Here is a 12,661-nt window from a genome sequence, read left to right on the forward strand (position 1 = left end):
TTTAGGAGGTTGATCGAACATCCAAAAACATTAGTTTTATAAAGAGAAAACTAGATGGGAAAAAAATTTTCAAAAAATAACTCTAGAAATATTGCCAGAATTGAAGAAATTAAATTTCTAGGTGGAAAGGCCCCATATGTATTTAATATAATGAATTAAACTCATATATAAAACAAATAATCTTGAAATTTCAGAACACAGAAGCCAAAGCAAAGAATTTTCCAGTTTACAGAGAGAAATAACAGGGAATCAGAATGACCTCAGACTTCTTAACAACATCATTGAAAACTAGAAGACAGTAAGCAGTACCTTCAAAATTCTGAGGAAAGATGATTGCAAACCTAGAATTCTGTACCTAGCCAAACTATCAATCCTGTTAAGGTAAAAGACATTTTCAGGTATATGAAGTCTCAAAAAAAAGTTATCTCCCAAGTGTGCTTTCACAGGAAGCCATTGGAGAATAGGCTCCAATAAAATAAGGAACTAATACAAGAGAGAAGAAACCTGAAACTCCAGAACAGGAGTAGGGGAGAGAAGTGAAAGGTATCCCAGGATGATAGCTGTGTCACAGTTTATAGTAAGCAATTTAAGGTGTAAAAGGGGAATGAGGGGCTGCAGGACAGATGTCTCCAAGAAAAAAATTAGGCAGATCGATCAACTGAGGGGATTGAATTTCTGATAGATATCTGGAAAACTAGACCACATGGCTCAGCTATAAATAATATTTATTATTATTATTATTATTATTATTATTATTATTATTAGCATTCTACTGACCCAAAATTAGGATATAGCTGTATTGGGAAAATGGGGGAAAGGGGAGTTGTGTGTGGGGGCGGAAGTGTAAAAATTAAATCCTCACTTTCTATTTAAATAAATCATATCTAAAACTGAAAAAAAATCAAGAAGTAACTACATAAGCATGTTATTTAGAAACTTGGAGGTACCTACCATAAGAAATGGCTGAGAGACTTGAGAACATTGAATTTGAGCAATGGGTCGAGAGTGTAATGAGGTGGGTTTGCTTTTCTTCATGATTAGCCTTAGTATTTGACTTTTAAAATGATGTACATGTCTAACTTGATAAAAATAAAAACAAATTAATTAATTAAATAAATAAAAGGCTAGGGGAAGGATAAAGTGGAAAAGAGATTTAGGTGGAGTGATAGAACATTCTGATCTTTCTCATTTTAAATTAGGGGCAGGGCACATCAAACAATTTAATATGTGCAATGAAAAACATAGGATATAATGAGGATTTATATGGGACCAATTATAGAGCAAAGATAGGGAGAGACAGATGATGAGAGAGTGTGTGATAGAGAAATAAAGAAAGGAAGGAAGGGGAGGGACAGAAAGAAACAAATGCCAAGACACAGAAAGATAAATGGAGACACAGAAAGACATACCCAGGCACACATACACAAAGTGAGAAATGTGGAGTGATATAACAGGAAGAAATCCACAAGTACGCTCTGTCTTAAGTAAGGACAGAGACTCAAATGTTCACAGATAACATCTCAAAGTTTTGTTAAATAGCACAGAATGAGATTATTCCCACTAAACACTCCTCTCACCACCACCGTGAAATGAACCCTCCTCTACTTTCAAGACTCAGCTAAAATCTCCCCTCTTCTGGGGAGCATTCCAGGACACACCAGTTTGGAGCCATTACTCTGTCTCCTCAACTTCTAGAAAAAGAATGTCTTATTTTTCCACTCATTTGAAAAAAACAATCATAGATGGCTTTGTGACATTCTTACATAGCTATATTATGCTGTTGCTGTTTCTTGAACTTCTGTTTAGCTTTCCAATGTTCATATATTGCCCTTCAACTAGGTTATGGGTGCATTGGGGACAGAGGAACAAAGCCTTACTCACTGAAGAATATTTCATGGGCAAAGCTTCCAGGGAGGCTCTGGATTTGAATTCCTTCTCTGCTGTTCACTTGCTATGTGACTTTGGGCAAGTTATTTGACGTCTCTGTGTATCAGAGTCCTTATTTGTAAGGCAGAGATACTATCGGGTTGAAATATATAAAACTGCCAATTTTCTACCATATTTGCCTGACAAAAATGGCAATTTTATATGGTTCAATGAAATAAAACTGCTGCCTTGTAGGTAGTATGAGGATTATATTCAGTGCTTACACTGTAAGCAAGCACCATCCTGCTGTGTGAAAAGTGGACTGTGTAGAAAGCCACTCAGACCTTGTGGAACAAAAGCAACACACTTGAAATGCAGGATAACCAAACAGAAAGAGCCTGGCCCTAGATATACTGGAGGCTTCAGATCTGCTATGGACTGCTTATGTCTAGACACTTATATATAAGCAAAAAATAACCTTCCACTTAGGTTAAACTACTGCTGTTTGGGTCTGTTCTGAAGCAGTTAAACTGATATCTTAATGAATGAAGGGTGTGTATGAGAGAGAAAGACATCAGATATTTCTATGAGGAGATTTCTGCTTTGAGAGACTGGATGTGATGCTATTGACTGAGAAGAGCAGTCTAAGACATGGCGGGTAGTTGGAAGGAAGATAATGAGTCCAGCTGTGAACACGTTGTCTTTGAGGTGAGCCTAGGGGAAACCAATCTGTTCTTCTGAAGCCCAGGAGAGAGGCTGAGGCTGGAAATACTGTTTTGGGAATCACATGTGTATAAATGCTTATCGTAACTTTGGAGATGTGATCGTCTTGGGAAGACATGTAAATACAGAAAAAAGGACTCTATTAGCCAAGTGTCATGAAATGGTAAGGATACTAATGATCATGATTATTATTACCACTGATGAAGCACTTCACCATATGCCAGGCAGTTTCCGTGCAAAATACTTCAAGTATGTCATTGTTTGTATCATCAGGATAACCTCTTTGATAGATATTATTAATCCAATTTACTGATGAGAAACTGATGCTTGGTAGATGACAGAACTGGAATTTGAACCCAGTTCTGATCAATTTCAAAGTCCACGTTTATAATCATAATTCCATAAATCTAAAATCATTTTTAAAAACTTATGGAAGTAGGTATACGGAGTTGCCAAAACTCATCAAACTGTAGACTTAAAATGGATACATTTTATTGTAAGTAAATTATACCTCAATAAAGCTGATTTGAAAAAGCAGAAATGTGATTTCAGAGCTTCCATTGTGCATGCATCAAGTATCAATCTCAGTTGTTAACAGGAGATAATATAAACTTAAAGTGCTAGCAAGTGACAAAGGTTGGCACTTAAGAAAAGTTTTGTGGAATTTTCCACCACAACCCAACCTGACTTAGAGATAAGAAGCGTTACTGGCACTCTTGAAAACATACAAAAACTTGTAGATTGAATAAAGCTGTTAGGTTTTATGATAGAAATCTAAAGGCACTTAACACATACTGAGTTAGAGTACATGTTAAGATACTCTAACTCAGTGTTTCTCAACCTCAAGACTCAAGGTTTCTCTGCCTCAACACTATTGACATATTAGACCAGGTGCTTCTTTGTTGTGAGTGGGAGGCTGTCCTATGTATCGTAGGATGTTTAGCAGCATTTCTCGTCTCTGCATGCTAGATGCTAGGTTCTATCCTCAATTGTGACAACCAGTAATACTGCCAGATGTCCCCTGGGGGGCAATATAACCTGCGAAGCATGCTCTAACACCAATTAGCACATCACCTGGGTGGTAGAGCTTCCTCTTAAGCTGCTGTACCACTAGGGTCAGGGACTCATGTCCACTAACCAGGGTGCCTAGCATCCCTAGGTCACTTTCTGGATACTTGGGCTCATCCTACTCACCATTCTGGTAAGGACAGCTGCTGCTTGCCTCCTTGGCAGGGCACCTTCACTGCCACACCCCTTTCATCCTCTTCCTGCTCTGAGTCTAGTGGTTTTATACTGCTTCCTCTAGGAGCAATGGCTGGCCTCTCTGTTGTCCTCTTGTACCCTCCCCACCTCATACACTGTCAAGCCCAAGTGTTCTCCTCCTCCAAGGTATAATGAGCAGTGTGACCTGTTGGTGGGCAGAGGTAGTGCCCCTTCTGCAGAGGCTCCCTCTCTCTCTTTCAGGATGGCGAAAGAAGGAAAATCCTCATTCTACCATAGGAGAGGTAGGCTGGGAGCAGGTCTCTTTCAGGACAATGATGAGCATGCCAAGGTTGGGTCGGCAGTTTCCTACCGCACTTCTTAGGAAGGAGGTAGATAACCCCTACCCCAACTCCAGGAGGGAATTCTAGAAATAAACTGTCCCTCCTCAGATTTGCTTTGTTGTCAGGGGCCTGTCACACCTTGGGCAAAAGGGTTTGCCCCTATAAGAAATTTTTATAAGGAGCTGTCTTCTTTCCCTTACCTTAGGGCCTCATAGGTGAGAAAGGAGGAAAGAAAAACAAAGGAGAGGAGGGGAACTTTTCCTCATAGACCTTTTCTCTCACCCAGCCCCAATATCGACATGGGGGTGGGGTGGAGGAAGTATTCTCCATTTTATAGATTTCCATACCTCTAAGTAAACCAACCATGACAATTTTATGACCCAAATGCAAGGATACATTTTATGTTACTAAACAAGGTAAGTCACTTCAGATCTGGGCAGGGAAATAAATAATACTTACTTAAAATTGTCTGTCTAGTTTCTAATTTTTCCAAAAGGTTTCCCCTCATTACTCTGAAATTTCTGGAATGTGTACATCTCACCATCCCACCCATCCCTGGGCTTTAAAGCAGAAATGTCAAACACAATCAGCATTAAGGTCACAACTTGGTCAGTGGAAATTTTTTTTTAAGGTGGTGACACCATCTCTGTTGCTTCCGGCCTGTGGTTTCTGGCTCCCAGCCATTTGTGGTGGCAAAGATTGCCATTGGGTGGTAGTAGAGGCCAGTGGGTCATCTGGATGAGTCCCCAGTTAACATGCTTCTTGTCCCACCCAGGGGCATTTGGGAGGTGACAGAGGAGCAATGGAAACTGGACCCTCAGAAATGGCTGCCACTCTGAAGGTGCATGCATTAGGGCACCTGGGTCTGAATAGCAAGTGATGAGAGGCTCTAATTCCCAGTACTTTTCCTAATAGTGAGGTACTTGTAAACCACAGAGGCACCTTGAGGAAGCAACCAAATATGTGCAGGGAGTGCGACATTCTACAGGACAACTGGTCCAATCTGTTCCACCAGTTAGAGTTATGGGAACAAAAGTAAAGATAATGTGTCAAATTTGAAGGGACAAAGAAACATAACAACCAGATGCATTGCATGGTTCTGGATAAACTCAGTCTGAAATTCATACGATGAAGTTTTACCCTCCAATGTTATGGCTTTGGAAGCGACACCTTTGGGAAGTGATTAGGTTTAGATGAGGTCATGAGGGTGGAGTCCCCATGATTAGTGTCCTCTTAAGAAAAGGAAGAATCAAATGCCAAGTATAATTGAAAAATTAAAAAAAAATTTTTAAAGAGTAAAACAATAAAAATTTTAAAAAAATGTATTTAAATTGTAAAAAACAGGAAGAAAGGCCATGCTGCTCTCCATCCTCCCTCCTCTCTTCCACCCTTCCACCTCCTCCCCTATCCTCTCCCCTTCTCTCTTCCTCTCCATCCCTCTAGTATGTGAGGATACAGGTAGAAGGTAGCCATCCACAAGCCAGGAAGAGGGTTCTCCCCAGGGACTGAATCAACCTTGATCTTGAATTTCTGTCTCCAGAACTGTTAGAAATAAATGTCTGTTGTTTTAAGCCACCCAGTCTGTGGCATTTTGTTATGGCAACCTGAGCTAAGATGCCAGGACACTTTAGGGCACAATTAGAGAAATATATATATATATGACCTAGTATTAAATAAGATGAAAATCTATTGATATGGGGAGGTACAAACCAGTAACAGAGAAAAGTAGCTTTCAAAACAACGTGTGTAGGATGATCTCATTTTGTTAAAAACATAGAAAAAGTCCTGTAATGTTATACAGTAAGCTGTTAAATGGTAACATCTGGGTGGTGAAAATATGGTGCTTTATTTTATTTTTGCTTTTCAGTATTTGATAACTTTCTACATATGCACATATATATATATTGATTTTTAAAAAATAAAAGGTTATTTTTAATTAGATAGTGTGTGCTGGGAAGGGCTTCCAAGATAATTTGCTCCCACCCCTCACTTTTCTCTAAAGAGGAAAATTTTTGACTCATCACGCTGACTTTAAAAAAACAGTACTTTTTATTTTGGAAAATTTCAAAGACTCAAGCACAAATCAGACACTCATCAGCATCAGCAGTGATCAACTCATTCATCTTCACCTCCCAGAACTTTCTCCCTTTCCATTTTATTTTGAAGTGAATCCCAGACCTCACATAATTTATCCCATTGATAGTTCAGTATCATCTCTTCAAAGACTCTAAAAAATACATAACCATAATACAGTATCAGATCTAAAAATTTAACAATAATTCCTTATTATCATCAAATATCTAGTCAGTGGTCATATCAATTGTCTCATAAATTCAAGAAGTGAGCTTTTAAAAAGAATTTGTTTGAATCAGGACCCAAATAAGGTCCATAGATTGCAATGGGTGATATGTATTTTTTAGTCTCTTAATCTACAGGTTCCTTTTCTATCTCTTTATTTTCCCTGGCAATATATTGGTTGAAGAATCAGGTTGTTTGCTGAGGCATTTCCCATGGTCTCAGTTTTGCTGATTGCATCCCCTGGTGTTCAATGCATTTCCCTCTCCTCTGTATTTCCTGTAAGTGGTAGAGCATCTACAGGCTTGATCATATTTCTAGGTTCAATTTTTTGAGGACTAGAACACTTCATAGGCAGTGGTGCATTCTTCTGTCAGGAGGCCCATCACATCTGGTTGTCTCTTATAATACGATATGTGATGATAGCTGCTGTTGTAACTCAATACCTGGATCCATTACTTCATGGTGATATTCCAATTCTAAAATTCTATTTTCATTTACTAGCTAGAATACTTGTATACAGAGAAACTCCTCTTCATCAACTATTTGATAAAGGTAGATCGATGCTTGATTCTTTCCCTTTACTTACTAGTTTTCATAATGATTCTCTAGCATCCTCCAAAGGTGAGAAACACTTTGTCATTGTGAATTTATGAATTTAGCTAGATTTGTCTTCAGCCCACGGCAGTTCTTATCTTTCTTGATGCTTGAATTATCCCATCCTTTGGCCTTTGGGAGCTCTTCAAGTTTGCTCCCAAATCTTTTGGAAATGACCTTAGTAACTTTGATAGAAATCTCCCTTCAGAGCTGAAATATGATCTCAACAGACAAAATGGGCCATGAGAAATAAGACAGGGTATAATTTCTGAGGTCTTACTTTTATCTCTCTTTTGATTCAAATGTGTTCCCTCCCCAGTGAAGGCCTCTCCCACCTTGCTCCTGTCTTCCTCTTGACTTGAATGCTCCAGAGCCCTCTCACCTCTGGCTGTGCTGCTCTAGACTTCTCTGCTTTGCTGGGGTTTCAAAAGATGGAAAGTCAGCGTTGGAAGTGGCTTAGTGACTCCAACCTTCTTTAACACTTACCTATTTATTCCTATTTTTAGAAAATAATATATGTAGTTTTCTGATTTCAGAATGAAGACATACACATAAAAATTCAAGCAACAGAAATTCATTTTTTAAGAAGTAAATTAAGCCCCACTCTTCTCAGACCTCAAAATAATCACCATCAACTATCTGGTGTAATTCTTTCTAGGACTACATAAAAATTTACAAATAAATAATTTTTCTAAAAATGCTTTTTCTACGTGTACTTTTTTGTAATTTCTTTGTTCACTTATTATGAACTGCTTCTTGTGTTTAGAACAGCTATATCTCCTGCATTCTATTTAACAGCTTCAGTTTTTCATTGTTACCATAAATTAGTCAGTGCCATACTGATGAACTTTGGGGGTTGTTTCCAATTTTTCATTATTTCAAATAATGCTGCAATTAGCACCCTTGTACATTTAGCTTTGCACACCTGTGTAACTATTTCCATAGGATAAATTCCTGGAAATTGAATTTGAGTCAAAACCATGCACATTTAAAATTTTAATAAATAGTATTAAACTGACCTCCAGAAAGGCTGTATTAATTTACATTTATACAATGAGTGCCTGTTTCCTGCACATACTTGCCAGATTGATGTTATGAAATTTTTTGTTTTTCCTGATAAATGGAAAATATTTTATTATTGCTTTATTTCACATTACTTATTGTCCAGGTTGAACATGTTTATTGGTAATTTATGTTTCTTTGGTGAATTGTCTGTTCATGTCCTTTGTTCACATTCCTTTGGGTTGTTTTTTGTTTTTCTTATCAACTCACAAATCTTTCTTATATATTGTATTAATTGTTTTCATAATGTTAAAAATATTTTTCCAGTTTAATGTTTGTAGTTTGACTTGACCATATAGAAGTTTTGTGAATGAGATCGAACTTAAAAGTCTTTTGGTTTATTTGTTTCTGGTTTTCATGTCATTTTAGAAAGGCCTCCTCCATCCTAACGTTATGCTCATCTATTGTTCCCTTTTAATGTTTTGTTTTTCCACTTAGATCTTTTAGCATAATGAATGAAACAAAAATCCTGCTTCCCACACTCTCATGCCTGGCTAATTGTTCAAGAAACAGTTCTTGAATAACCTTTTCCCCACAATTAAAATACACTTTTATCATATATGTACTAAATTCTCATGTGCATTTGGGGCTATTTCTGGACTCTATTCTAATGGATTGTACCAGTTATGTGCCAAGCCCCACACGCTGTGCTTTTATTTCAGCTTTCAATATTTGGTAGATCAGGCCCACCCATTACTCATCTGTTTCAGAATGTTCTGGTTTTTCTCATTATCATTCTGGATGAACTTTTGAATTATTTTGTCAATTTTCCCAAATTATCCTTTTGGGATTTAGAGACTGCATTGAATTTATGGATTTAGGGGAAACTGACATCGTTTATAGTATGGTCTTAGCTAAGAACAAGTCATGTCTTCCTGGTTTAAGTAACTCAAAGAACTTTAGTTTTATTGATTGACTGAATATAGAGCCTATATGTTTCTTGTTAAAGTTACTCCTAGATATTTCATGATTTTTGTTGACCTTTAGGATGTTTCCTTCCATTAATTTTCTAACTAATTATTAAAAAGCTACTGGAAATCCTGCCATTTTCCACAACAGGGATGGACCTTGCGGATAAGTGAAATAAGGCAGACAGATAAAGACAAGTAGTATATGATCTCACTTATATGTGAAATCTAAAACTCATCACAACAAAAAAAATGAACTCACAGATATAGAGAATAGATTGGTGGTTGCTGGAGGGGCGGGAGACAAAATGGGTGAAGGTAGTCAAAAGGTACACACTTCCAGATGCAAGACAAATAAGTCCTGGTGATGTGATGTACATAGCATGGTGAATATAGTTCACACTGCTATATTATATGTTTGAAAGTTGCTAAGAGTAGATCTTAAAAGTTCTCATCACAAGAAAAAAATTATTAACTATGTATAGTGATGGATGCTAACTAACTGACTGTGGTGATCATTTCACAATATATACATATATCATGTTGTACACCTAAAACTAATACAATGTTATATGTCAATTATATCTCAAAAAAAAAAATTTAAAAGCTATTCCTTGTTTATATTTTGCTCTTAATTCTTATCTCTATCCAAACCCTCTCTTATAGAGCTCAGCCTTGGCCTTGAGTACCATGTCTATGTTGATGACTTCTAATAACCACAGTTTTGTCAAGTCTCCCAAACTATCATCATCATCATTTTTATCTCTAACTTGTTTCCTAAATTTCAAAATTTCTCATACCACTGTCACAATTTTTTATATTCTGTATACCACCTGTACCATTATTTATTTTTCTTTAAGCCAACTCATTAAAAATTAGCCTTATTTTGTGCAATAATATCCATGAAATAATAACTGATGTGCTGGTTATAATTTCTCTAATATGAATGAAAATAAATACCAGACTATTAAATTTTTTTTAAAATGTCCATCTGCATACTGTTTAAAAAACATCTCTTGTATCATCCACCACATTCTTTTGAAACTGTTCTAGCTGGTCACAAACATTTCATGCTGAATATTCACCATTGCTTCAAAATTAATCGTTCTCTCTCAAAGTACTCTCAACCTCACTTTTTTTGGTCTGTCAAGGTGATCATTTCTCTAATCATATGAGCTCCAAACCAGGGCTTCGCAGATACCTATTCATTGTCCTTTGCCCTCCATTCTCTCAGACACTCTTTTATTCCTCCTCTCTGGTGATACATCACCTCCCAGAATTCCTCTGCATTTCCTCCCCAGGACAAGCATCTTGCTTTGAGTCCCATCTTTCTGAGCCAGCTTCGTCATGCTGAGTATTGTCCTCTGCATTATTTCAACACACTTCCTGCTCCCCACCCCCATCTTCTACTGTTCTACAAATGCACTGTGATTTGGGGAATTTCCCTCCTCCCCCTGCTCATCCAAATCTTACCTGTCCTTTTAGGCTCACTTTCCAGGAAACCTCAGATGATTCGAGCCCTCTCTCTTATTCCTGAAGCACTGTCTAGGGTCGGCTCGGGTAGCTCATCTCCCTGAGTAAACTATAGCTGCTTGCAGGCGGGCTTCAGTCTGAATATTCCTTCTGCATTGGCGCATTGCCAACCACACATCAGATGCTCCATAAATGCTTGCTGAGTTACTGCATGGTGGCATTTCCGAAGACTTACCTCAAACTCCTCCTGTGCCTGTTACTTGCTACAGCCACTCAACCCTCCCTTCACAACCTTCAATTCCCACCAACCAAGAGCCAGAGGTAAAACAAAACAGGTAAGAAAGGTGTAGTGCACTGAAATTTAAGAAACCAGTTCTAGGATCGTTAGTCTTTTAATATATTATTCTGAAAAGAAAGGAATTAAAAAAAAGTTCCTGACATCTCTTCTGATTTTTTTAAATTTAAATAAATACCCAGCCCCACCCCCCACCCGCTAAAATTTCTCTCCTTCCCCTTCATCCCACCCATCCCTGGGGGCAGATCCTCACTCCAGAGCTAAAGAAGATGCCTGTTTCACAGCAGGTCATTCTCACTACCAAATTCTGGCGACTTGTAAGTACTGTAAATGAGTCTGCTGCCCTCAGCCTCCCTTCTGCTTCAGTCCACACTCCAAACCAATCCCTAGCTTTGAGGAGGGCTTGGATGGTGGGGCCTGTAGGCATTGGGGAGAGTGCAAAATTGGTTCCCATTAATTGCCTTCGATTCCCTACTCCCTGCTCAGGAGTAGGTGGGAGGACCCAGCATTGCCCTCCAGATTAAAATAAATAACAAAATAAATACGCCCTCCCCATTTCTCGACCCTATAAAAGAATTCCTGCACCTCTCACTCTCTAGTCCCTCTTCTTCAATTGACCCGCCCCCCTTCCTGCCTAACCCTTCCCTCCTCCCCCATGCTGACCTCTGGCTTGGCCTTTGCCCTCTCAGGAGGCGGGGTCTACCATGCTCAGTTGGGAGAACAGCGGGGGCCTTACTTCCAGCCTGAAGCAAAACTTCCTCCTCCCCAAATTTCTAGGGATGCTGCTGGCGCCCCCAAGCCCGATATGCCTGACAGACTCCCCGACTCCGGCGGTTAGGGAGGAGGGCAGGGGTTCTTCCTGACTCTCTCTCACTTGGTCCTTCAAGCGACCCTCTTTCAAGGCAAGTCTCCCAGAGAGCCCCGCCCCGCTCCCCAGTCCCGAGGCCCCGGCCTCCCGCCCTCCTCAGATGGCAGTGTCCCAGAGGACAGTGTGCTGCCGGCGGCAGGGCGGGGTGCCGGACTTGCGGGGCTCAGGCCCCCGCCGCCAGCTGGGGAGGATGGGCATGCTCTCTTGCTTGCAGAGGCCCCGGTCGGGGCGGTGGCGCGCCTTGATCTCCTTGCACACGCAGCGCTTGCGCTCGATGACCTCCAGCAGCTTGCCATCGCGCTCGCGGGCGGGCTGAGGCGGCAGGGGCAGAGGAAGCGGCAGTGCAGGGTGGGTCTGTTCCCCTTCCTCCCGCCGCCAGCCCAACGGGGGAGAAAGGAAGATGGGGGTAGTCAAGGACCTCAGAGTGACTGGGCCCTGTCCCCACTGCGGAGACCAGTGTCTTCCCCCAGAAACAAGTCCTCTCTTGCCCCTGGCTGGCGGCGCTGATGGGAGCAGAAATCCAGCCTTTGCAGCCTTTCCCCGGCTGTGCGCCCTGGGGGCAGGCTGAACCTTTCTCACCCTGAGGAAGGGTTGCCTTTTAAAAATTGTCTTCCCAGAGGGCAAGCCTTATTCTAAATGCAGAGGCGCACTCTTTGCCAATGCAGGCCCTGCCTGGCTTGCCAGTCATAAGCAGCCCCTTTCCAAGATCCTCCCTGGATCCCCTCACTCTTTGCCAGGTTCCTGTTAGTTTGTGCCAGGCCCCAGCCCGACCTCTTGCCTTTCTTTCCACACCCAGGCCTCCTTCTCTATCTGCTCCTTCACAAATAAAACCCAACCTCATCTTCCTTCTCACCTGGCTCAGAACATCCCGCGGCTGGCTGCAGGGCCGGGGTGTGTGGAGCGAGGCCTGCCGGACTCCAGAAGTGGAGGCAGAGCGCCCCAGGCGGTAGCCTCCTGTGAAGTCTGAGGTGGAAAGAGGACCAAAGGGGCCTTCAGGTCTCTCCGCGCCCCTCCTTCCGCCCGCCCCCCC

At 40.6% G+C, this 12,661-nt stretch overlaps 1 protein-coding gene across 4 annotated transcripts in view; it reads right to left on the bottom strand.

Moving 5' to 3' along the window:
* Positions 1-10,844: 10,844 nt before the first annotated feature.
* The window catches only part of NYAP1 (neuronal tyrosine phosphorylated phosphoinositide-3-kinase adaptor 1), an 8,340-nt gene continuing 6,523 nt past the window's right edge, over positions 10,845-12,661 (bottom strand). For 2 of the 4 annotated variants that reach the window (XM_006918622.3, XM_025051544.1), the window contains 2 exons: positions 12,485-12,594; positions 10,966-11,985 (listed from right to left, as the gene is read on the bottom strand). In XM_006918622.3, coding sequence (XP_006918684.1) covers positions 11,728-11,985; positions 12,485-12,594 — 368 coding nt within the window. In that variant the 3' untranslated portion in view covers positions 10,966-11,727. Of the gene's footprint in view, positions 11,986-12,484; positions 12,595-12,661 lie in introns of all 4 variants that reach the window. The other 2 variants (XM_006918623.3, XM_015594574.2) reach the window with 2 other exon arrangements.

The sequence above is a fragment of the Pteropus alecto genome, unplaced genomic scaffold (assembly GCF_000325575.1).
Source record: "Pteropus alecto unplaced genomic scaffold, ASM32557v1 scaffold68, whole genome shotgun sequence".
Classification (NCBI taxonomy): Eukaryota; Metazoa; Chordata; class Mammalia; order Chiroptera; family Pteropodidae; genus Pteropus; species Pteropus alecto.